This window comes from Haliotis cracherodii, unplaced genomic scaffold, assembly GCF_022045235.1.
Source record: "Haliotis cracherodii isolate W230 unplaced genomic scaffold, xgHalCrac1.p SCAF_23, whole genome shotgun sequence".
Lineage (NCBI taxonomy): Eukaryota > Metazoa > Mollusca > Gastropoda > Lepetellida > Haliotidae > Haliotis > Haliotis cracherodii.
This window is the reverse complement of record NW_027266279.1, coordinates 4,295,443-4,322,922: the sequence shown is the minus strand read 5'-3', so window position 1 is coordinate 4,322,922 and position 27,480 is coordinate 4,295,443. Positions and strand designations below refer to the sequence as shown.

Genomic DNA, 27,480 nt, shown 5'->3' with positions numbered 1-27,480 from the left:
AAAGCTATTAGAATGAAATCGTAGTTTGCAGCAATTGTTGTGTAAATACTAATTTTACAGATGTTATAATGCACAGAGTAGTTTATAACTATTGCTGTAAATATTCCTTCATAGCTATTGTTTGTAAATACATTTTATAACTATTATAATGTAAGTTAACGTTTTACCTGTTGTTATGTAAAAATTAGTTTAAAACCATTGTTAGGTAAAATATCTGTTATGACAATTGGTTAAAAAATACGTTTATGGCTGTTGTAATATAAATATTAGTTTTGGGCCTCACCTGGTATCATCAAAATTTGATAGTGATTCATAAACACCAGCTTATTGTATATTCGGAATCATACAGTAGATTCTGGTGTTAGAAGAGATTTCTTCTGATTATGGAATGGGTTTTGTATCTTTTTGACGATGTACCTAGCAGTCATCGTACACTATAGGGCCCGTGAAGATCCGGGTAGAGAATAGGTCTTCAGAAACCCATGTTCACCGTAAAAGGTGACTGTACTTGTCAGGCTCGCTGATTTGATGCATGTCATCGTATTTCATTATTTTAATTGCGTTCAATCGGTGCTCATGATGTCAATCACTGTTTTCTCTGGTCCAGACTCGATTATTTACAGACCGTCGTCATAAAGCTGGAATATTCCTGAGTGCGGCGTTAATAAAGCGACAAAACCCTTCCAAAAGCCGATAGAAATCTCCGCATAAAGCAGAGTCGATAGAACGTTTCCGACTATCTCATTTGCATGTGTTTATGAATCAGACAGTGATGATACCAGGTATTTGCGAAAAGCTGAACGTATCCTGACCCACCGGTGGCACCCGTCACAAACACATGCAAAGGCATGTCAATTGTTCACCTAAAAAACACGGGAACATACGGTACAAGGCAAAGTAGGGAATTGCATCATTTTTGTCACCAGTGCGTCGACAAACAACAAACAGAAAAATCATAAACTAAAGTTTACATGTATACAGCAATGGCAAAGGGTTATCCAAGCATTAGTCATGGCCACTACAACGTACATTTCGATTGCAATAAGGACAAACCACAGTGTGCCCAGCAATATGTTCTGATGTTAGTTAAGTTTAATCAACATTGTAACTATTCAGTTAACAACATATAAATATTATACCAATCATGTAGATGTAGGTATAATTGGACACTGCCGGGCAAAAGAACGTATACACTTGGAAATTGGATTTGCCCAAAGAATTACAAACGTTATCAAAACGTCAATAGGCTGAAAAGCGTCTCCGAAACACTGCAAACCCAAACTATGGGTGTATACGTTATTTTAGCTTGTCACAATCTTCATATTTAGTACATGTGGGTGTTCCAGATTAGAAGTAGTCACTAGCAACCTATGCGTCACTAGCAACCTATGCGTCACTAGCAACCTATGCTAGTCGTGAGAGGCGACTCAGTAGATCTGGTTGTCAGACTCTGTTTCTGGTTGATGGCCTGTCATCATGACTCGCTTGGCTCGTTGCTCATAATGTCAAACGCTGGTGTCTAACTGAAAGTGATGTTAAACGACAAACTATCAGTTCTAATTCAATTCTCGTTTGGGACACTCACAGAACCCTTCTCATTCTGATTTCGAACGGTAAGTTTAACAGGACGAACTGATGAAAACGTGGTATGTTGTTCGCCATTTCTGGTCTTTGTCAGGTCTGATGTTTCCTTGGCGAAGGAATAAAATGTTATAAAGTTGTTGACAAACAGTGGCATAGTTATTGCCAGTACTAAGATTCCCATACAGGCACACAGCACTCCTAGGCACTTAGAAACAGCATTAGAAGGAGTTATGTCCCCATAACCAACCGTTGTCATAGTGATCACTGCCCACCAGCACGCTTCCGGTATGTTCTGCATCTTATCAGAATCGACAAAGTACGCCACTGTTCCAAACACGATGGAGTTAATAGCAACAAGAAGAGCCATGAATCCCACTTCCCTACATGATGATTTAAAAGTGTACACCAGAACTCGAGCTCCTGTGATATGCTTCGTTAAATGAAACAGCCTCAAGACTCGAAGGACCAACAAACCTTCAAGAATGTCTAGAGAAGAATGTCTGAATTTCTCAACGGCCGACACTTGCTCAACGATGATCTTAGCAAGAGATGCTACAACTGCGAGGACATCAATGATGTTCAGTAGAGACCTGAAGAAACGGACTATACTTGGGCAACAACCGATTCTCAACAAAAGCTCCAGGGTGAAGAAGGCAGTGCAGAAGTAACCAGCTAGTTCGAAGTTCTTGTTCTTTACATGGACGTTTGTGGGGAGACTGAAGTTACCGAGGATGTCGCCAGCTGTCTTGTTGAGTCTCTGAGTTATTTCATTCAAATCCCTAGTGTCAGGCTCTGCACCCGCAAGCCTTATCTCGTCGTAATGCTTGTCAAAAAAGTCCTGCCCGAAGTATTGCTTCCAATGCTCTTTCTCCAACGTTCCCTTGAAGTAGGGAACGGTTCCCAGGACAATTAGTAGAGTAGCCGTGACGATCACCATGCAGGAGATCAAGAAGTATATCTGTTGTCAATAGAAACAAAACTCGTGACTTTTCATTGGTATCAAAATGATCGTACCTTATTTCGTTGCAAATATACATTCTCAGCAGATATATCAACGTAGTCATTGTAATGTCGAATGCTGTTATATCGTTTGAATACCAAAGTTTGTTTTTTTGTTGAACGCCGCACTCGAGAAATATTGCAGCTTTTTGACGGCTGTGGAGTCTGGTCCAGATTCGATTATTTAGAGACAGCATGCAGCTTGAATTTCGCTGAGAGTGGCGTTAAACATCCCACAAACAAACAACCATTCATTGAATCCAGTATGTTTTTCATTCATTCACTCAATAAATCATTCATTGCATTTATTTCATTCATTCATTGATACATCCTTTTCCTTCTGTCATTTCATCTATTCATTCGTTTAGTCATTTCCTTCATTGAATTTATTCATTTATTCATTTATTCATTTAATTTTTTCATTTACTCATTCAATCATTCGTTTCATTCATTTCATTCAGTCACTGATGCATTCTTTTCTATCATTTCATTTATTCATCCATTTCATTGGCGGGGTATAACCTGAGGCAAAATATTTTCCATCAGTGACTATTCTATTCTGCATTAAGCTCTTCTTGAATGTAGTAAAAGGGCGGCCAACCTTAGCGATGGTAGATGAAAACGGCCGGTCCATTATCCTCCACAAACAATGTCTTCCCCACGTGAAGGCTGATGTTGCCTGCCTCTTTGATTCAGGAAACTCTAGTGTTGTCTTTTTATTAAACTCGTACACGTCATGTTGCTGCATGTGGAAGCCTCTGAGCGCACGTCGACAACACGGCTCGATGTCATCCACACTGAAGCCCCAGTACTCCAGCTCCTCCTGTCGATACAACGGCAGGCAGCATTTACATTTTACCTTAATCGCCCTGTTTGGTACAAGTAGGTTGGTGACTTCTTTACACAAACGTCCACACCCCTTTACTTACCTGTACAGCACCGAGACACACATATCCAAGTAGATGAAGGTACCCGGTCGGCCAGTCTGATGGTAGCCAAGGGCAGATATGAACACCAACGTCAACAACTCTTCACTTACCTGTACAACACCGAGACACAGATGCTAGTAGATGAAGGTGCCCAGTCTGCCAGTCTGATGGTAGCCAAGGGCAGATATGAACACAAACGTCCACATCCCTTTACTTACCTGTACAACACCGAGACACACAGGTGCTAGTAGATGAAGGTGCCAGGTCTGCCAGTCTGATGGTAGCCAAAGGCAGATATGAACACCAACGTCCACACCTCTTCACTTACCTGTACAGCCCCGAGACACATAGAAGCTGGTAGATGCAGCCGCCCGGTCTTATGGTACCAAAGGACGGACTTGAACAAAGAAGTGGGCCTCTGGAAGAACACTTCCTTCTTTGTGGATGACGTCAGACGTCCCAGAGTAGAATCAGGGAATCTGGACAAGACATCTCGTCCTATCTCGAACCTACGTCCACTCACGTTGACGGTGACGATGCAGTCCGCCATTTCTCCAACTCACTGGTTTTATGCTAGCTGTATGTGTCGTCACCTGAGAATATAATTATATGATAAAAGCGACAAAAATCCCATAATCATAATATGTGACCCACCAGGTGAAAAAGGACCTCATGGGTGCTAGGATACCATTGTGCTATGACGTCATAAAACCGTTTGCCGTCAACTTAATTCAGTGAAGGTCGCCATGTGTGATGTATCATATCAGTGTAACGTCTGTCTGAAAACTGTTTGAGGTCACGTAAACTGCCGGACGAAAGACAGTGTAGACTTGAAAATTACATTTGCGCAAAATTACAAACATTATCAAAACGTTACTGGGATGAAAACAATGGCCAAAACACTGCAACCTTCAGGTCCAAAACACAACCATGACACCCATGTAAAAATTCCACCATCAAATAACTATTTCTTGTTTGTTAATTTTTAGCAACCATCAAACATGGGTGTATACATTCTTTTGTCCGGAAGTTAAGAAAGGAATGCAATGAAAAATAGATAAGTTTTGAAGGGTACATGCAATTAATTTTAAAGGCAACATAGGTTCGCAGCTCTAGGCTGAAAAAGCAATATGTTGATCTCCCATTATGACAATCCATATTTCTTAGACACCTTTTACTATCAAAAGCTTGCTCTTAAAACCCTTAACAGACTCATTAAGGTGTAAATCAATTCCTCTTTCTACTGGACAAATTGCTTTTAAATTTTACAAGGATTACACGACAAAGTAACAAGTTTGATTCACAATAAAACATTAATGTCTTCATTCTTTGCTAATGGATAAATTCGGATCGTTCCTAACAAACATCAGTATACCTGGAAACAATGACACCAGGTACAGAGGTCTTAAATGGGTTCGCTGAGGGTGTAGTGAGGCAGGTAGGCGATATTGCTACCCCTCGCCAATAACGTGGGCAACGCACAAAACATCATCCTGACCCGAGGGTTAGGTAATGGAGCCAGCGCTGTTTTATCCATAAACACTTACTGCTCCATGATTGGGTAGGCTGTTGGGTGTTCCACCGCTTGGTACAGTATACCAGTAATGTGTGCCAGCTTTGTGGGAGGAAGTCCCAAGATGATGCAGATCGGAGACGTTCTCTTCTGTGGTCAAACCTACGGATATATGTATGGTGATGACACATTCTGGATCATAATCAGACCATACCTTGGATCCGAACCCACGTCCTAGCACTGGACTCAACACTGCAAAACCTAATTCCGGCGCCGGAGAGGACGCAAAAGGCCTGACTGAATATGTAAATAATCAAATATTTGAATGTATCATTTGTTTATTTGTTTGTCGTTTAATGTCGTAGTTAGCAATATTCCTCTGTATATATATACAAATATATCCTTGTCAGAACATCTAAACTTCACTGACTATTCATGACACTGATATTAGTTCACCTGTCATGGGAAATGTATCTGTTGAAAAAAACATTCATGTTACAATGTTTTAAACAAAGACAGAAAATAGTTTTAATAGGCACCAGGGCTTCGTTTAACGAAGCGATCTTAGCGCAAAGACGATCGCAACTTCAAACTTTAACAAAGAGTTACGGCAGTCGAAGCGCCAAGATCGCTTTGCGGAACGGGGCCAAGTATATTTGCACAACTCACAAAAACGAATAGGACTCGCTCACCCGACATAAAACGGATACCTATAAATGCAGACGCCCTCTACACCACCAACTACACATCCCGACAACGGCCGTCGCTACTGTAACCGTGTTCCCGTCGCGGATGCTTCCTGGCAGTGTTTACAACTGTTACCTTGATATATTACCCACGATCCTTCAGATGGTTGGTATAACCCATGCCCCCAGAAGTGTTTCCTTAGCAGCTGTTGTCACACACACATACGCCCGTGTATTAGCTAATGTGTTTATGTAAATATGGACAGATCAATACATCGATGACAACTTTGATCCCACAACTTCCATGATTGTTCTCCGGGTGTTTTCATCAGGGTAAAAGATGTGCCATGGCATTGGCAATGAATTACACATGCTCAACTGTAAACACGCCTCACATAAACATTTATGTTTAAGTCTCACGAGAGTCGTTACATTTCTGTACATCAAACGAAGTTTGTCATTACATTTCGTGTTCTGAATTCTATGTTGTGTTTTTCCAACTCTCACGCTTTGTCGAAAGCAAGCACGTTGTTTTCCTCAAGGGAATTACATGATTACACGTTGTGCGTTGTATATAGAGACACAGATTCTGAAAACTAGACGAGTCAGAGCTGGGTAGATTGAATGTTGTTAAACGCCGTGATCTATCACAACTGCCTTTGAATAATCGAATCAGACAAACCAGTGGACGACATCATGAGCAACGCCCCAGGCCGGGTAAGATGACACACAACCAACCAAGTAATGGAGTCTGACCACCCGATCCTCATTTACGACCAGCAATAGCGTTCTGTGGGGCTATTCTCACCAAGGCATCACAAGGTAGACAGGTAAGGTGAGGTAAAATGGGGTTTAACGCCGTTCTAGAATATTGCACTTAAATAGCGACGTGCATGCAAATGCGCGTGCGTGCGTGCGTGCGTGCGTGCGTGCGTGTGTATTTGTGTGACTGCTTGTACTAGACCGGACTAATGCCGGTTTTATTGTGCCAGCTCACTTATATACCATGTCGCGCTTTAACAAATAGTCCCCACTCGGAAACATTATACCTACTCCTAGCCGAAATTCGATCTTACAAATGTACTTGTTTCATACAAACATGGTTAAGAAAGCTGAATGTGCTCAGTTTTTTACATATGCATCTCGTACTGGCGTTTCCTGTGTATGTTGCTGCAGTGTAAGTCCTCTTTACTGATATTTTTTTTGTATTTGTGATCCAAGCAGTTGGGATACGATGACATACATCAACCAAGTCAGCGGGCCTGACCACCTGATCCCGTTAGTCGCCGGATACTTTATCCTTTCCAACCGCTTTATGTGCATAACAGTACAGAGTCATATACCAAACTAGTTCATTCCAAAACAGCACTGTGTTTTATTACACACGTCTCATGCAGCAAATCAAGAGTACAGTCGTGAAAGAACTATACCAAAAAATATGTTCGTAATATTCATCAGTTCGTTATAAGCGTGTTCGTTATAAACGTAGTACACTGTACTTACATCCACCACACCAAAATTTACAACCGTGTCTCTGCGCATTCAAATTCAACACAAGTCAGAATCAAATGTTGCGATGTGTTTGTGTATGTTGTGTCCCACGCGTATTTGGAAGATAAGGCTGGGAACCATTGATAGCATGTCATTTTTCTGTGTCTAAAACTACATGTTCCCTTATTCATGTCCAAAATCAGTACAGTTAGATTTTGTCAAATGTTGATGATCATGCAAATTTGATAACACTAAATTCGGATTGTCCCCAAGATGACGTTGGCACATGCATCACTGTGATGTCATTGTGGAATAATTCAATGTACACTGTATTGAGACAATGCATTGATCGAATGCACTTCGGTTACGTGGCGATATACAAAATCTAAGCTTATTTATTTACCCTGCTGTCCAGATTTCGATGGCAACGATGAGCGCAATGCCACGTAATGGATGTTTGGTATAAACAGTCACGGGTAACTTGGAGCGAGTACACGATTTCGTTAAGTGGTATTTCATGTTTCGTCAATCGACTTGAAAACATACATATGCTGATTTAAACCAACACGGGTAAAACAATACATGTAGATTTATGCATGTCACCATGAACTTGAATGCATTTACTGTTACATGTATATTTTTAATCAGGCTAGCAAGCTACACGAAAAATCAATGGTTCAGCGTGACATGTATTCAAGAATAACAGACATTTTAAAGTATTGCAACTATTGCTATTGACTGTATAGAGCTGTTCTGTTAGCGTTTTTGGTACTTCTGGGACAAGGAAACTGCAGGGTTATTGGGTACAGTGTGAATAATTTGATTTTCACAGTACCAGAAAATGTGAAATGATTGTTGTGACCGGGCCTTCACGGAATTCTTCAACTTCATTAGCTACCAGCGAATACTAGCAAAACTGGGTAAAGGCACCGAGGAAACAACAGCTCTGACGTGTTCTTCAGTGGTATGACTGTCTGAGGAAGTAAGTCTTTAAGAAGACCGTTCTAAAATACATCTGATCTGGAAGATTGTTTGGCATCACCGGTCCAACTTTGCAAATGCCCGATCCCCAAAGGTGCTGGAGCGTGATTTTAGCACGGCCAACATATGCTGGCGACCCGATCTTAGAGCTCGTGATGGAATGTGCTGATTTATAATCTTAGAGATCGGGATGGCATGTGCTCATTTATAATCTTAGAGATCGGGATGGCATGTGCTCATTTATAATCTTAGAGATCGGGATGGAATGTGCTCATTTATGATCTTAGAGATCGGGATGGCATGTGCTCATTTATAATCTTAGAGATCGGGATGGCATGTGCTCATTTATAATCTTAGAGATCGGGATGGCATGTGCTCATTTATAATCTTAGAGATCGGGATGGAATGTGCTCATTTATAATCTTAGAGATCGGGATGGCATGTGCTCATTTATAATCTTAGAGATCGGGATGGCATGTGCTCATTTATAATCTTAGAGATCGGGATGGAATGTGCTCATTTATAATCTTAGAGATCGGGATGGCATGTGCTCATTTATAATCTTAGAGATCGGGATGGAATGTGCTCATTTATAATCTTAGAGATCGGGATGGAATGTGCTCATTTATAATCTTAGAGATCGGGATGGCATGTGCTCATTTATAATCTTAGAGATCGGGATGGCATGTGCTCATTTATAATCTTAGAGATCGGGATGGCATGTGCTCATTTATAATCTTAGAGATCGGGATGGAATGTGCTCATTTATAATCTTAGAGATCGGGATGGAATGTGCTCATTTATAATCTTAGAGATCGGGATGGCATGTGCTCATTTATAATCTTAGAGATCGGGATGGAATGTGCTCATTATAATCTTAGAGATCGGGATGGAATGTGCTCATTTATAATCTTAGAGATCGGGATGGCATGTGCTCATTTTTAATGTTAGAGATCCGGATGGAATGTGCTCATTTATAATCGTGCGTGCGTGGTGGTGAGTGTGTCTTCTTGTACTAGTCTTATTTTGTGCTCTTGGATACCATGAGATGCGGATACCCCACTCCTACCCGAACTGTCCTTGTTTTATCCCACAAACACCGAGCGCCAGGCGGTAAGAAAACAACGAGTACCATCTTTCAACATCTACTGGAGAGACTTTCCGCTGTCCAGGCAGAAGTTCTATCCACAAGACCACGGACAGCGGACCCTCAAGCATATGGAACGTTTTGCATTATAATGTGGGGATTGATTATCGTTGTGCTGACTGGAGTACATGACACGCTCCCCTTACCGAGACAAACACATTAGTTATACTTCCGTCCATGTAGGGATCAGTCCCAGATCTCAATCAGAGTATTTCCATGTGCGCCACACACGAAAGCATTAGTAATGATTTATAAAGTGATAACATCATTTATTAACGTGGTTATTATGGCCTCTGGGGAATAGTCTTGATTCACAGGGCAAGGCCATTACACGGAAAAAACAACTTACCGCATTTTGAATATATTGATTTGAATCAGTGGTCAGTTTCCAAAGAAGACACGAACGGGAACACAAAGGGTCATATTGATCACATAAGATCAACATGGCAGTTTATTGATGTGCATTGTGTACATTTGTTATTCTCAAATAAAAAGATAATTGTACAATACCCCTCCGCCTAAAAGACACTATTTTATCTTCTTCTTTTTTGAAAAAATCCAAAGAAAATCAAAAAAAATCTTAATGTTGTCGTTGAGTCTGTGTCGGTGTCCTTCTTCATAATTCCTTAAGTTCATGTAAACAGCAATCTACTTGTGTGATCCTTGAAGGGGAATGTTCATTATAGTTAAGGGAATCACTTAATAGTAAGGTCAACACAAAAAAACTAATCGAGTTTTCTATCCCAGCACGTCTGTCAATGCTTTCACTGAATACAGTAAATAAAGAAAAGCAACACCAACGACCTACTGTAAAGGTACATGAATGACGAAAGGCATCCTCGATTGTCCAGGGTATTATCCATTATGACAAATGCCCTGCCACTACAACTTCGTTCTGATACGGTGCAAATGACACGACACTAAAAATAAATAAGTGAAACGGTGCTGTGATGTCACTTCCGCAACAAGATATGGTGGCGAATTGGCCCAGGGTACATATAACATAATAGAATGGCAATGCGATCGAGAATGGACAAAAGCTGGAGTAACAGTCATCCAAACCAATATATGAAAACTAAAGTGAAACGCTAATGCTGTGAGGGTATTTTCTGTCTCTCTGTGATCACAACCGGAAGAAGAAACAGACAAGGGGAGGTCCACATCCACGTCATAAACTTCGCTGAAAGTGTTGCACGTCTTCTTTAGTTGTCCTAAAATGTTATATATCTGATATAATGTGAGGTAAATGTTATTAAGCTATAATAATATCTACCAATAAAATATTAGTACCATTTTGGTAATATACAGTCTGTTCATTGTGCAATTGCACATTAAATATATTCATATATACAGTATTTCCATGTCATTTTTTATTCTTATTCATTTTTTTTATTTATCAAGACCATGACATTTCCCCAGTCTGCCGTACAGTCTCTGAACTATATTATGTTCACTTTTGCCCAGTCCCAACTGTACTCTTTTGCAAATCTAGATTTTCCACAGGTTCTCAAACAAAACAGGCGGAGTTGACATAATGCAGGCAATTTAGGACATAATTATGACTCTGAGAAAATCAATAATAATCCATTACTGCCATAAAGATTCCATTTAATGACAATATCAATTTCATGTCCATGTTTACCGTAAGAAGTTGAACAATGTCATTGTACCCACAAAAGGAATGATAACAAAGGCTTTATCTTCAATTATGTCACAGTCTTTGATCGTCCCTTTAACAAAATCTCTCCAATATCCGCTGAGAACATTGTCTTTGAGTGTAACGTACATTGTATAATGGTGTTTCGTCCTCATGTCAGTACAACATTCCCTCATTATATCGCGCTTAATGAAACGTCGGTGAAATTGTAATAGTGTCGCTGGTCTATTATCAGTGACAGAAAACTACATGGAGATCATTCTTTAGACCTTTGTCTCTCACGCCCAGAAGGGACAAGATGTCAGTTAATGCTTACCTACCCAGGTCAGTATCCTTAATGATATTGCACTAACGTGCAGCGTGTGAAACTGAACCTCCGTTTTGTCAATAATCACACGACTCCACACGCGTAGTGAGGGAGCCACCATTTGGTGGTGGGGATGGGGAGTGGCGGCGTTTAAAAATCAAGTGCAAGCCCCTGATTCACGATCGCATATGTCTCACATTGTAGGAACAGATATGATAGACCATTTCTTGCAGACACGCGACCAAAGAAAACTGTTCGTTATTACTATGTATTAAGAAGACTAATTGAGTACCTGTAATTATTTAGATCATTTAGAACACACACACACACACACACACACACACACACACACACACACACACACACACACACACACACACACACACACACACGTCGCTCACCCCATCTTGTGAACCTGCCAACAAACACCTTGAAGCACCCCTGTCAGTGATGACTATTAATCACGTGTAGCAGCCTACACTTTGTAAATGGAGCCACACAATCATACAAAAAAGAATGGCTTCTATTCCTTGAAATCAACGTTTGGCTTGTCCAAGGCACGTAGAAGAAGCATCACCACGAGAATAATTGGCTTAATGATGCTGCTAAGTAGGATAAATCTGTGTTTGTTCTTGTCAGACGTTGTTATTGATTACAATCTTTGCGATGGGATTTTATTAGCTAAACAGCAAAGGCACGAGAGTCTATTTGAAAAACACTTTCCCAGCCAGCATATAATAGGAGCTTTGTAAATACCTTTTATTAGGTATTTATGTTTTAAAGCGCACAATACATACGCCACGAATATAATCATTTGGCTGTCAATAGCACACCCGCCCTCGTGTTTCTCACCAAAGAGGATCTCTTGCGATCCACATCAGTATGAAATGTTCTAAACACAGTTTTCTTCCATACCATGGTATAAACTTTCGACGCGGACATATAAACCGATAAAATAAAAGCGACCAAAATTATTGTGCCATTCCGACCACATCATAAGCGTGTGTTTTTGAGTCACTTTTGTCTCGTGATGCTTCAAAATGTCCTCCACATGTTTACCATAAACTGAGGCCTTGGATGTTGTAACCCTGATTAAACAACTTTTGTACAAGAGTCGAAATGAACACTGGTTAGACCTTGTTTAAAACAATTATTTCAAGTGATCAAATATAATCATTGCTTTGCACTTTAGAAAGTATTTTGTTATCTTCCACAACATAACGTTACTTACATGAACACTTGGGCAAAAGCTGATAATAGAACTAATCGTTGCTCTAGGCCTAACGACCAGGGCCCCGTTCCACAAAGCGAGCTTAGTCCCATTCTTTAACACTGACTTTATTTATCCATTGATCCCTTCTTGTTTTCATCAGCAACGAAGAGCCACAGTGAGAGGTGCGTTTGTGTGACGCTTGGTCCTAGGGAGACACTTCCGGTATGTGAAAGTCACAGGAGTGCCATCTGGAAGTTCAAGGCTAAGGTTTCGAGGTATGAGATTTTTGTTTGTTTAATTGTTGTAAAAGGTCGCGATCAGCAATATTCTAGATATATGACGGCGGTATGTAACCAAACGAGTCGGGACAGGTCAATTCAATGATTGATATTGTGAAGAGCGATCCTCGCCGTCAGGATACGATGACTCGCATAATCAGAGATACAGTTTCAGGATCAGCATCAGGGAATGCTTTGCTTGTGTCCATGGTGAATGGTAGAACTGTAAGCGAGGGCGCTCAATGCTAGAGCTTAGAAATGATTAAAGAAACCTTTATACTTAGAGGACGCCGGTGTTTAATTAAAATATTGAACCTTCGATTCCTGTTCAAATAAGTAAAAGGGAATGTATTTATGCATATAAGATTTTCGATATATGATGTTACCATAAATCATATTGAGGCCATATGTTACCTAAAGGCCTCGGACGAGTGAATAGTTGTGGTATCTGACGAGCGAAAGCGAGTCAGATACCACAACTATTCACGAGTTTCATAAAATTGGTTTTGCACGGGAGTTTAGTATTTTATTTATTACTTGCCATTTATAACGTTTTTAGAATTATACTGTTGAGTGTGGATAGGCGGACACCTACACGACCCACGGCATAATCCAATTGAGTTTAACACAATAATACTTCAAACACGTCAAAAGTTGAAACGTATGAATTTAATACCATACAACGGCCCACCTATTATAGTAGCGTTTAGGTTATCGCAACTCACATACTTTAACCAACGACTGTCGCGGTACCGTACGATCGCCTTGCACGGGGCCTTGCACCTCACAGTTTACAATCAAGTCACAATACCCGATGACGTAATTTGTGGAATTTTGTTGCAAGATCCTTCGGTGAAACAATACCATGTGACGTCAGCCTAGCAACAAGGTTGCTGGGATCATCGAGTGTGCATAAGCCCCTCTCATTGATCTATCAACTCCACACGCAATATCGTTGAATAAGCCAAGGGATGTTGAGAGCTTTCAATATCTGTTCGTGAAACATGTTCCGAGAGTACATAAGCACGCGTTTTGGTATTACACAATGTGTAATACAGCTGTATGTTTATTAAACGGGTGATCTCTTCACGGGCAAGTAATAAATAGCATTACAACATATATCTGCCACTAATATCATTTGATGTAGAGTTTTTTATCGTTGTCTTGTTCTAAATGTCTTAATATCACTTGCATATTTGACACAGCCCTTCTCACACACGAGATGTGGACACGTATGGAGCATGTTATCGCACTGTATACGTACGGGTCAAACTGAAAGAATGACTATTCGATACCAGAGAATATAAAACTGTCTCTGGTTACCCCCAAGATAAGTCACTGGATTGCCTGAATTAATTACATGTAGGTTCCATAACATTTTGATAAATTCTCAAAGATTAGATAAATCCCTCTAATCTACATTTCACAGCGCAATCTAAAAGCCAAACGATTTTATATAAAAATATATTCTTTATGCTGTGTCGGCATAATATTTATGCATAAAAAATTGTTGGAACCACAGCTTTTGCGTTATTATTTCTATCATGTGTATAATTCACCTACAGCTGTCTTACTGATAACAATTTACCATAATCTCGAGATATAGTCTTGATTGAAAGTCTTGCGATAAAATCAAATTCAAAATTTGGAATAGAACCCGAAACCTTAAATCTTCATCGCTCCCTACACTTCAGCTTGTTACAAATCGGTTACCTCCCTTAGACCATCTTCAGTGCGATAACCCTTTCGCGGAGCTCTCTCTCATTCTGTTGCAACTGGGAAGTAACTGTGAGTAACGGAATAAGCCGAGTGGAGCCGAGTGTATGCCCGTCTCACAAAAACAACAGTGTTGCCTCAAACACCTATGTTCAAATATCAACTGTCAGCAGGCATTGTGGATGTCAGGTAGGAAGAGATAATATTGAACAGATATCAGTCTGGTGTTTCGAACAGTCCAGGGAGTCTCAGGCTGATAATATATTACGACATACACCGGAAGTAATGTTATTACTCGTTTGATAATAGATTATGCATTTCACAGGTTGAAGCAATGGAACTTGTATATACATCCCTATGCTTTGTTGAAGCTAATATGTATGCACTATTTCACTGTGAAACAACATACAAATTGATTAATTGTACACAAGGGGGCGGTACCAGAAAGCTCCTTACAGCTATATCCAATACTATCGTATACTGTCCCCGCTGTGATAGGTGGCAACAACCATGCATGGAGTTGAACTCGTAACCGACTGACCGTTATGTTTACAAACAAGTGATGACTCTACGCTGTGTCGCCGAGTACTTATTTCTTTGTTTGTTAGTTGTTTAACGCCGCACTCCGCAATATTCCAGCTTTTCGACGACGGTCTGTAAATAATCGAGTCAGGGCCAGACAATCCAGTGACTGACATGAGCATAGATCTACGCGATTAGGATACGATGACAAGCATCAACCAAGTCACCGAGCCTGACTGATCGTTAGTCGCCTCATAGGTTGCTGAAGATGTATTTTAACTCAGATCTTCACGGGTAGCCCCATTCAGATGACCCTTTGGTCCAGCAATGGGGTGCTGGGGACACGATCCCAGGTCTCCACAGGTTGCCGGGGACACGACCCCAGGTCTCCACAGGGTGCCGGGACACGACCCCAGGTCTCCACGGGGTGCCGGGGACACGACCCCAGGTCTCCACGGGGTGCCGGGGACACGACCCCAGGTCTCCACGGGGTGCCGGGGACACGACCCCAGGGCCCACTTGCACAGAACAGTCTTAGTTACAATCGATCTTAGGCGGCTACAATCAACTTTCAGTTGTAAGTGCTTTGTGCAAGTGGATGGCGATTGTAGCCGAAGTCTAAGATCGCGATCTTAGAATTTACAATAATTGTAACGCTAAGATCGCTTTGTGCAAGTGGACCCAGGTCTCCACGGGGTGCCGAATGCTCTTCCCCCAGACATTTTTATCTTTGTTTGTCAATTCGAATTTCTGTTTCATTTCTAAAATATTCCTTTCCTCATGTTGCAGCTGAGACAGGTGCATACTAGGATCAAGAGGCCAGTCTGTGGTGGGTTGTGAACTGTGGTGCTAGCTGACACCATTATAGTATGTTACATTAAAAACTCACTGGGAAGTTGAACATGTTACAAGAGAAAATGGTTACACAATATGTTATATCCACTGTATAAGGTGAATATATTTTGCTTCACTGGACATTAATAAAATATGTCTCATATTCGGATATGTCTCATTTATTATACCCTGGACCTAAAAAATTCGGGGATATATAGTTGTACCAAGGTTCCGTCCGTCCGTCCGTCCGTCTGTCCGAAAACTTTGTCCGCGCGATTTCTATTAAACTATTCAGTGGATTCATCTCAAACTTAGTACATATGACCTGTTTCATATGGAGGGGTGCAGTCAAAAGAAAAAAATAATTTAAAATAATTTTCCATGTTTTTATGAATTTTTCAAACCCTTACCCTATCCATTTTTTAATGAAACAGAGTGACTTCCGTCAGGCATCTCACACAGTGCAAGTCGAGCGTGATGGACTGCGTGACACACAAGGCGGGTCGGGGGTATCAGTGAGCCACGCTAACTTTTGCCCTTGTTAGGTATCAGGTTAAGTGTGATTTAAAAATTCTGTGATCGAAATGAAATGGGTGTTTATTACAATGTGTATAATCGTATAGAAAAGATAACCGAAAGTGTCTCATTCATTGCAGATGGCGACGTCACAGGCCGAGAAAGTACGAGAATTCCTCACCTGTGTGATCTGCCAGGAACTGTACACAGACCCCTGTACACTGAGGTGTGATCACACATTCTGCAGGAAATGTGTCACTGAGTTCATCCAAACCAGACCTGATGCTGTACAGTCTAAGACGATCCCCTGTGCTTTCTGTCGACAAGATACCAAGGTGCCCCACCCCAACCAACCAGTGGAGGAGTGGGCGGGGCAGATCAAACCCAGCATCATTATACAAGGGCTGATTGACACACAAAGTGAAGCTGTCGAAACAGGTATGTTGTATCATCATTAGAGTGTTCCTTGTAATACTTGTTCTTGTCATTATATATAAAACGATTTAAAAGATTCTTGAAACAATCAAGCTGAACTCCAATATTTCAGATACCGCTGACCAGCAGTGCACATTGTGTGTGGCTGTAGGGGAGACAACTCCTGGAGCCTCGTGGTGTCATGAGTGTGAAGTTACCCTTTGCAAAAGATGTTCCAAGATTCATCACGCAAGTCCGACCTCACGTGACCATGATGTCGTTGATCTTTCCACAGGGATCAGGGTTAAAACAAAACGCAGGGTTATGTGCACAGAGCATACAACGGAAGCCATCAGTCTTGTCTGTAAAGATTGCCGCAAGGCTGTGTGTCCGACATGCTGTGTTGTTTACCACAGGAAATGTGAGTCTGTCTTTACCATAGATTCTATGAAGGCAACAATGAAATACCACTTGACAAGGAGGAGAAATATGATGGCAAAGAAAATAGATGGAAAACAAACAATTGTCAAGAAAACAAAAGAAAAAATAATCAGAATTAAGGAAAAAATGGAATTAGCGGAATGTCATCTCCAAAATGCTGTTGAAAGAGCTATTGAGAAAATAAAAAGGAAAGAAAAACAGCTGATGAATGAAATCACAGGAATTACAGAAACTGAATCCAAACAGTTTCAAGCTGATGTGAAGCGTGAAGAGATTGAGATGCAGATGTACATGCAGCATTGTGAGTTCATTGACCAGGTCTTGGTGTCGGACTGTGAGATGGACCTGTATGACGCGTATCAGGCCTGGGAGTCTGGGGGTGTCAGGGACACAGACTCGTCAGACACACGAAGAATAGATGACATCAGGTTCACACCAGATATTGTCAACGTCAATGACCTGGGCCCACTTGCACAAAGCGATCTTAGCGCTAAGACTATTGTAAGCCTATGTTAAAGCATGGGAGTTACAATCATCTTAGCGCTAAGATCGCTTTGTGCAAGTAGGCCCTGGGGAAGATTGACGTCACATACGAGGATGAGGGCGGATGTTTGCCTATTCCAGTGATGGTAAACAAGATAAATGGAGGGAGTGAGGGGGCTTGTATAGGAGACGTCACAGTCCTGGTTGTCGATGGCATACAGACAGTTGTAGTCGCTGACTGGGGGAACAATTGCGTGACATCATTCTACACAAGACATAACAAGTCCTGTCACTGTAAATATCCCCTGAATGGAAGCCCATGTGGCGAAACACAGCTGAAGGAGAACAAGGTGATGGTTGCTGTTCCACTCTCTTGTCAGATAGTAACACTGGAAGTGACCCCTGACCTACGTCTACTCTCGACCATCACAACCAGCAAGGGGTACTACAGTATCACTGTTCTGAGTCCTTCCTCTCTCGCAGCAGGTGGTGACGGGTGTGTTGATCTGCTCGACATGGCAGGCCACGTGCTAGGGAGGATCGCCACACACAACAAGGGGCGGTTCGTCTTCCCCTTCTTCATGTGTGTCAACAACAAGGGCAACATACTTGTGTCTGACTGGGGGGAGAAGTCCGTGACGTGTATGACGCCAGAGGGTGGTATTGTATGGAGATATGTCCCTACCGGAGACAAGGCACTCACTCGTCCTCGTGGTATCACAACTACCAGCACCGGGGATATCCTGCTTGCTGATCATGACTCCAACAGAGTCATACAACTGACAGAGTCTGGAAAATTTGTCCGAAATGTTCTCACCTCACAAGATGGTATTCCGGCTCCGTCGGGCTTGTATATAGATAGACATGAGTCACTGTATGTGTGTAACCCGGGCGAGATAACAGAATTCAGCTTCATATGAAATACCAATTTGAAAAGCGTCAAAGGGTAGTAAATGGACATTTGTGTTAAATGGATCAGAAGAAAACGCCCTTAACCTTGACTCAAGTCGTGAACACTGTTGATTATTATTATATTATACATTTATATACCACACTTATCCAGGTACTGGTATGCTCAAATGTGCTTCTTATATGTTCCCCGACCAGTGGATCTGTTTGCATTGTAAAGCCGAAAGCTTGTCATGAGTACCTTATCTGAGCATAACGTCATGAACACTGTCACTTCGACTGCACGACCAGAACACCATCACATGTGCGAATACTTTCACTTGGACTGTATGCCATCAACACTGTCTAACGCACTGCACGACCAGAACACCATCACATGTGTGAATACTTTCACTTGGACTGTATATCATCAACACTGTCTAACGCACTGCACGACCAAAACACTTTCACATTCACTGCATGTCCTGAATACGTTTAGTTTTAATGTTAATGAGTTCGTCAGAGACATAAATATGAAATAGATAAACATGTTGTGGTGTATTTGAGCTGCGTGTTTGTTTGTATATTGTGTTGCTCATTACGTTTTTTAGAAAATACCAAGTAAACAAATAATCAAATTAAGACTCACATGGGCAATATTTCAGCCACCTCAAGATTTAAAAGTCTTCATATAAATATATATATATAAATAAAAACTTTATCGAAGGACAGTGTAATAACTCAGTATAATATTAATAATAGGACATTGCATTTGTTCTGGAACATCGACAAGATCAGACTATAGCATATCGACGCTATATATAAATAAGTATAGCTCACCAACAACCAAGGTCAGGCCGACATACCAGGTGGTTCCCTCCAATTAGTTGCACGCGCCATTTGTCACGGTCGACCCTGATCTTTGTTTTTATATGGTGTGTGTGTGTGTGTGTGTGTGTGTGTGTGTGTGTGTGTGTGTGTGTGTGCGTGCGCGTGCGTGTCACAAATGGGACGATAAGGCAACAATGAACATGAACTTGCACCATCCCACACGCGATTGTTGACAAGGTTAGCCTGAGATGAAAACAGCAAATGGCCTGTGATTACGGTAAATATAAGGAAAGACTTTGAATGAAGTTGTCTTTCATAACTATGGGGACAATTACTTTATGCGACAACGACCATCAAGCCCAATCGAGGACTTTGTCAATAACTCTGTAAACTACAAATGTGTAACGTAATCATTTATTAATAACGATATGTGTTTCAAATATAGACATTTGTGTTTTAAACAAATTCATCATTCATTGAAGAACGACATGTCGGACTGATTCTGCCATCACAGTGGATACACATTGCAGGATCTTCACCCTTAAATAAATACTCATGTGTGTTCCTGGTGTGGCCATCACGACATATATACCACACGCCTCATCAGGCACCTTCTCATAGATCATTATACCCTAAATTATAGGCATCAATTCCCTTGTTGGCAAATATTAAATTCAAGTACATTCGGTCTTGGTCTGATTTAGTGGATTTTTTTCTGGTTTGGCCAAACGTTTCAAAGCAATATCAAGAACTATACTCTCAAGCCGATACTGTGGGCTCTTACTGTTTGGAGACCCACCCATCATCAAAAGTTGCTGGAGTCGTTTAATTTCTTTCAATGACTCAGAGAATAGTCGTGTTCCTCCTTTGTGCAGTCCTAAAGGTTCCTGAAGGAGAGGCAACTATTCTTGCAAATGAATGGTATCGTTAGGCCTTGTTCCTACCTTGTAAACATGGCTACGTCAGCGTCTTTGGGATGCCGGCAACAGACTAAATACATTGACGCTGGCAGTTCGCTGGTCAGAAAGATTGTCAACGTCATTTACTTTGTCGTTACATGCATATGGCATTGCTGTACTCAACAGTTGAATCCAATGATTTTCTCTGGACATTTTATAAGGTCGACTGCATTTTAGGCTATTCGATGTATGGTATATTTTCTCTTATATCATAATTTTCATGCAGGTCTTCAAAAATGTTGTGAAGTATGTTTTTGCTGATCAGTTATTAAAAAAGGACAGGTTTTGCATTTTGTGCCACATGACAAAATACTGCAGGGAGATGGGTTTGAATGAAAAATGTCCTCCAATTTTACCCAATTATTTTTAATGATGTTAGTAAATGTTTGTGATGATTTCGTTTTTGAAGTTGCCTTCCCGAGGACTGCAATTTAAACCGTATGTTGCAGCAGTCACATAAGCAGCATATTTGCTCATCCCAAAACAGTTTCTATTATATTTGTTCAAAATTTTTGTGATATGTTTGTGACATGTCTCGGGGACAAAATGTAAATAAAAGTGGCAAAACCTTTGTGGTATTCATAAAGCAATTCTGCCCAAAGCAGAGCCGATTTTACGATTCATGAGCATGTGTCTGTGAATCACTATAAAGTAATGATGATGCCAGGTGTTTTCGAAAAGGTGACCATATCCTACCCCATTTGTGGAACCAATCACGGACACTCCAAAAGCAAGTCAATTGTTCACCTGAAAAAAAACATGAAGTCCATGTGACAGTGTTCAAGACTTTAGGTCAACATGACAGTGTTCTGGGCATGCTGTCCATGTTACAGTGTTCTGGGCATACAGTCCATGTTACAGTGTTCTTGGCATGAAGTCCATGTGACAGTGTTCAAGACTTTAGATCAACATGACAGTGTTCTGGGCATGCTGTCCATGTTACAGTGTTCTGGGCATGCTGTCCATGTCACAGTGTTCTTGGCATGAAGTCCATGTCACAGTGTTCTGGGCATGCAGTCCATGTCACAGTGTTCTGGGCATGCAGTCCATGTCACAGTGTTCTGGGCATGCAGTCCATGTCACAGTGTTCTGGGCATGCGGTCCATGTCACAGTGTTCTGGGCATGCTGTCCATGTCACAGTGTTCTGGGCATGCTGTCCATGTCACAGTGTTCTGGGCATGCTGTCCATGTTACAGTGTTCTGGGCATGCAGTCCATGTTACAGTGTTCTGGGCATGCAGTCCATGTCACAGTGTTCTGGGCATGCAGTCCATGTCACAGTGTTCTGGGCATGCAATCCATGTCAAAGTGTTCTGGGCATGCAGTCCATGTTACAGTGTTCTGGCATGCAGTCCAAGTCACAGTGTTCTGGGCATGCAATCCATGTCAAAGTGTTCTGGGCATGCGGTCCATGTCACAGTGTTCTGGGCATACAGTCCATGTTACAGTGTTCTGGGCATGCAGTCCATGTCACAGTGTTCTGGGCGTGCGGTCCATGTTACAGTGTTCTGGGCATGCAGTCCATGTTACAGTGTTCTGGCCATGCAGTCCATGTTACAGTGTTCTAGGCATGCAGTCCATGTTACAGTGTTCTGGGCATGCAGTCCATGTGACAGTGCTCTGGGCATGCAGTCCATGTCACAGTGTTCTGGGCATGCAGTCCATGTTAGAGTGTTCGGGGCATGCAGTCCATGTTACAGTGTTCTGGGCATGCTGTCCATGTCACAGTGTTCTGGGCATGCAGTCCATGTTACAGTGTTCTTGGCATTCCGTTCATGTCACAGTGTTCTGGACATGCAGTCCATGTGACAGTGTTCTGGGCATGCAGTCCATGTCACAGTGTTCTGGGCATGCAGTCCATGTTACAGTGTTCAAGACTTTAGATCAACATGACAGTGTTCTGGGCATGCAGTCCATGTTACAGTGTTCTGGGCATACAGTCCTTGTTAGAGTGTTCTGGGCATGCAGTCCATGTCACAGTGTTCTGGGCATGCAGTCCATGTTACAGTGTTCTGGGCATACAGTCCTTGTTAGAGTGTTCTGGGCATGCAGTCCATGTCACAGTGTTCTGGGCATGCAGTCCATGTCACAGTGTTCTTGGCATGCGGTCCATGTTACAGTGTTCTGGGCATGCAGTCCATGTCACAGTGTTCTGGGCATACAGTCCTTGTTAGAGTGTTCTGGGCATGCAGTCCATGTCACAGTGTTCTGGGCATGCAGTCCATGTTACAGTGTTCTGGGCATACAGTCCTTGTTAGAGTGTTCTGGGCATGCAGTCCATGTCACAGTGTTCTGGGCATGCAGTCCATGTCACAGTGTTCTGGGCATACTGTCCATGTTACAGTGTTCTTGGCATACAGTCCATGTCACAGTGTTCTGGGCATGCAGTCCATGTCACAGTGTTCTGGGCATACAGTCCATGTCACAGTGTTCTGGGCATACTGTCCATGTTACAGTGTTCTGGGCATACAGTCCATGTCACAGTGTTCTGGGCATGCAGTCCATGTCACAGTGTTCTGGGCATACAGTCCATGTTACAGTGTTCTGGGCATGCAGTCCATGTTACAGTGTTCTGGGCATGCAGTCCATGTTACAGTGTTCTTGGAATGCGGTCCATGTTACAGTGTTCTGGGCATACAGTCCATGTGACAGTGTTCTGGGCATGCAGTCCATGTGACAGTGTTCTGGGCATGCGGTCCATGTTACAGTGTTCTGGGCATGCAGTCCATGTTACAGTGTTCTGGTTATGCAGTCCATGTTACAGTGTTCTGGTTATGCAGTCCATGTTAGAGTGTTCCTAGCATGCAGTCCATGTTACAGTGTTCTGGGCATGCAGTCCATGTGACAGTGTTCTAGGCATGCAGTCCATGTCACAGTGTTTTGGGCATGCAGTCCATGTTACAGTGTTCTTGGCATTCCGTTCATGTCACAGTGTTCTAGACATGCAGTCCATGTTACAGTGTTCTGGTCATGCAGTCCATGTCACAGTGTTCTGGGCATGCAGTCCATGTTACAGTGTTCTGGGCAGTCAGTTCATGTTACAGTGTTCTGGGGATGCAGTCCATGTTACAGTGTTCTGGTTATGCAGTCCATGTTAGAGTGTTCCTAGCATGCAGTCCATGTTACAGTGTTCTGGGCATGCAGTCCATGTCACAGTGTTTTGGGCATGCAGTCCATGTTACAGTGTTCTTGGCATTCCGTTCATGTCACAGTGTTCTAGACATGCAGTCCATGTTACAGTGTTCTGGTCATGCAGTCCATGTCACAGTGTTCTGGGCATGCAGTCCATGTTACAGTGTTCTGGGCAGTCAGTTCATGTTACAGTGTTCTGGGGATGCGGCCCATGTTACAGTGTCCTGGGCATGCAGTCCATGTGACAATGTTGTGGACATGCAGTCCATGTCACAGTGTTCTGGGCATGCAGTCCATGTCACGGTGTTCTGGGCATGCGGTCCATGTCACAGTGTTCTGGGCATGCAGTCCATGTCACAGTGTTCAGGGCATGCAGTCCATGTTACAGTGTTCTGGGCATGCGGTCCATGTGACAGTGTTCTGGGCATGCAGTCCATGTGACACTGTTCTGGGCATGCAGTCCATGTGACAGTGTTCTGGGCATGCAGTCCATGTGAGAGTGTTCTGGGCATGCAGTCCATGTGAGAGTGTTCTGGGCATGCAGTCCATGTGACAGTGTTCTGGGCATACAGTCCATGTGACAGTGTTCTGGGCATGCAGTCCATGTGACAGTGTTCTGGGCATGCAGTCCATGTGACAGTGTTCTGGGCATGCGGTCCATGTGACAGTGTTCTGGGCATGCGGTCCATGTTACAGTGTTCTGGGCATGCGGTCCATGTTACAGTGTTCTGGGCATGCAGTCCATGTCGCAGTGTTCTGGGCATGCAGTCCATGTTACAGTGTTCTGGGCATGCGGTCCATGTTACAGTGTTCTGGGCCTGCGGTCCATGTTACAGTGTTCTGGGCCTGCGGTCCATGTTACAGTGTTCTGGGCCTGCGGTCCATGTTACAGTGTTCTTGGCATGCGGTCCATGTGACAGTGTTCTGGGCCTGCGGTCCATGTTACAGTGTTCTGGGCATGCGGTCCATGTCACAGTGTTCTGGACATGCGGTCCATGTCACAGTGTTCTGGGCATGCAGTCCATGTCACAGTGTTCATAATACAGAAGTTGACACCCATAAATTCTCTGTGTATCACTTCTAAATGTCTTTCAGAGACTTGAACTATCTCACTGAAACTTAAATTATTCACCATGGGTAATTATCTCGACACATATCCTTGTTACAAAAGTCTTTAGATTGAAATAAAATTCAATTTGGAAATCGGAATAGATCTTTGCAACCTCTGGTCTTCGTCGCTCACTCCAAGTCGGTCAGCTCCCACAGATAACACCCCACTTCTCAGCTAGTCAGAAAAAGTAACGGAATAAGCCGAGTAAACCCGAGTGTATCCTCGGTTTCGTGTTAACGACGGTGTTTTCGCACATACTGCATGTTTCAGTTCAACCGTCATCAGTCGTGACGCTTGTTCCCGCAGTACATCAAGTGGCAGCAGGCACTCCGTGTGTCAGGTAAGAAGAGATACTGGATTTGATGTACATAGTTTACAGCACTCGGGATGATAACAAATGACTACACAGACCCGGAAGTTATGTACTTTCTCTTTAGGTACAAGCCCCAGGATTAAGCTATGTACCTTGAATATAAGTCTAGATAAGGAACTTGCCCATATACTTTGTTTAAGCTTGTATATGGTCAAGTTACACCGTTTCGCGGAGAAACAACATTTTATCTGTTCAAATGAAAAAGTGCATAGTTATCACGGCGTGGTAACTCCGAATGACTTTTTGTGAAAACATTTTTTTAGTGTTCATAACAAACAGTTACACGATATCATGTATCTACCGTACCAGGTGAATGTATGTCGCTGGACTGAACATTAAAAAGATATCTCTCATGTTTGTGATTTCTAAAGTGTGAAAAAATGCTTGAAAAATATAATAATGCTTGTTAAAAAAAGGAAGAAATTGTCTTCCACAAAAATACATTGCTGCAAGACTGTTTAAAAAGAAAATGTTAGGCCCATAGTTTTAATTAAATGTATCTGGTTTACATATACCCTTTGCAAAAGATGTTCCAAGATTCATCACGCAAGTCCGACCTCACGTGACCATGATGTCGTTGATCTTTCCACAGGGATCAGGGTTAAAACAAAACGCAGGGTTATGTGCACAGAGCATACAACGGAAGCCATCAGTCTTGTCTGTAAAGATTGCCGTAAGGCTGTGTGTCCGACATGCTGTGTTGTTTACCACAGGAAATGTGAGTCTGTCTTTACCATAGATTCTATGAAGGCAACAATGAAATACCACTTGACAAGGAGGAGAAATATGATGGCAAAGAAAATAGACAGAAAACAAGCAATTGTTCAGAAATCAAAAGAAAAGATAAAGAGAATTAAGGAGCATAAGTCATCAGTGGAATGCCATCTCCAAAATGCTGCTGAAAGAGCTATTGAAAATATCAAACAAAAAGGTAAACAGCTGATGAATGAAATTACAGGAATTACAGAAACTGAATCTAAACAGTTTCAAGCTGATGTGAAGCGTGAAGAGATTGAGATGCAGATGTACAATCAGCATTGTGAGTTCATTGACCAGGTCTTGGTGTCGGACAGTGAGATGGACCTGTATGACGCGTATCAGGCCTGGGAGTCTGGGGGTGTCAGGGACACAGACTCGTCAGACACACGAAGAATAGATGACATCAGGTTCACCCCAGATATTGTTAATGTCCAGCACATCCTCGATGACCTACAGCTGGGGAAGATTGAAGTTTCATACCAAGATGAGGGTCGCTGTTTGCCGTCTCCAGTAGTTGTTGACATAACACATGGCACAATGGAGAGTGATGTGAGTCTACCTATGCTACATGACGTCACGGTCATGGTTATCGATAGCATACAGGCAGTTGTAGTCACTGACCACAAGAACAAGTGTGTCAAGTCATTCCACACAACGCACAATCATCAATATCACAGTGCATTTCCTCTGCAATACAACTCCTGGGGCTTAGCACAGTTGCATGAGAACAAAGTGATGATTTCTATGCCACACCCTTGTCAGATTCTCACACTAGAAGTAAATCATGATCTTCGTCTACTCTCGACCATCACAACCAGCAAGGGGTACTACAGTATCGCTGTTCTGAGTCCTTCCTCCCTCGCAGCAGGTGGTGACGGGTGTGTTGATCTGCTGGACATGGCAGGCCACGTGCTGAGGTCTCTCACTGCACACAACAATGAGACACTGTTTGACTCCCCCTTCTACATGTGTGTCAACAAGGGCTGCATACTTGTATCTGACTGGGGGAAGGAGTCTGTGACATGCATGACGTCAGAGGGTGATCTTGTATGGAGATACGCCCCAGCTACCAGACCCGGGGATATCCTGCTTGCTTACCTCGACGCCAACAGAGTTATACAACTCAAGGAGTCCGGGAAGTTTGTCGGAGATGTTCTCACCACGCAAGATGGTATTTGTTGTCCGATGGGTTTGTATGAAGACAGACATGAGTCACTGTTTGTGTCTTCGTGAGATAATAGAAATCACCTTTTTCTGAAATTGTATGAGAAACAGTAATAAGTGGCTGTTTCTGTCCAGTAGATATGGATGGACCCATCTGATCACAGCGGATGTATGTGGTAAAAGTGAATAATTATGACATGAAAACACATCATGTGTTTTTTGACTGTATTATGTTGTCTAAAGATAATCAGAAATAAAAGACAAATATGAAAACAGAAACTGATCTGCATTATCCTTTCTTAGTTCAGTGTCTGCAAATCGGCATTTTAAGACCATTCATCCATAATCAGTACTTTAGTACCCCGTAATTGCTAATCTCGTGACGCATTGTCTTGATATAAATATTGACAATACCGAGACCAATGTCAATAGTATCATTTATTACTTGCCCGTGAAGAGATTACCCGTTTATAAACATACAGAAGTATTACACATTGTGTAATACCAAAACGCGTGCTTATGTACTCCCGGAACACGTTTCACGAATAAATA

The 27,480-nt window shown here is 42.2% G+C and overlaps 3 protein-coding genes across 3 annotated transcripts; 2 read left to right on the top strand and 1 right to left on the bottom strand.

Moving 5' to 3' along the window:
- Positions 1-1,561: 1,561 nt before the first annotated feature.
- On the bottom strand, positions 1,562-4,099 carry LOC139471515 (potassium voltage-gated channel protein egl-36-like). Its single transcript, XM_071253894.1, has 3 exons — positions 3,841-4,099; positions 3,185-3,406; positions 1,562-2,542 (listed from the first exon to the last, which is right to left on the bottom strand). The coding sequence occupies exons 1-3, from the start codon at positions 4,060-4,062 to the stop codon at positions 1,562-1,564; spliced, it is 1,425 nt and encodes a 474-aa protein (XP_071109995.1). The 5' UTR covers positions 4,063-4,099.
- Positions 4,100-16,213: 12,114 nt separating this feature from the next.
- On the top strand, positions 16,214-19,136 carry LOC139471676 (E3 ubiquitin-protein ligase TRIM56-like). Its single transcript, XM_071254124.1, has 3 exons — positions 16,214-16,811; positions 16,921-17,686; positions 17,797-19,136. The coding sequence occupies exons 1-3, from the start codon at positions 16,514-16,516 to the stop codon at positions 18,629-18,631; spliced, it is 1,899 nt and encodes a 632-aa protein (XP_071110225.1). The 5' UTR covers positions 16,214-16,513; the 3' UTR covers positions 18,632-19,136.
- Positions 19,137-25,537: 6,401 nt separating this feature from the next.
- On the top strand, positions 25,538-26,997 carry LOC139472006 (uncharacterized). Its single transcript, XM_071254515.1, has one exon. The coding sequence runs from the start codon at positions 25,627-25,629 to the stop codon at positions 26,995-26,997; it is 1,371 nt and encodes a 456-aa protein (XP_071110616.1). The 5' UTR covers positions 25,538-25,626.
- Positions 26,998-27,480: the final 483 nt, after the last annotated feature.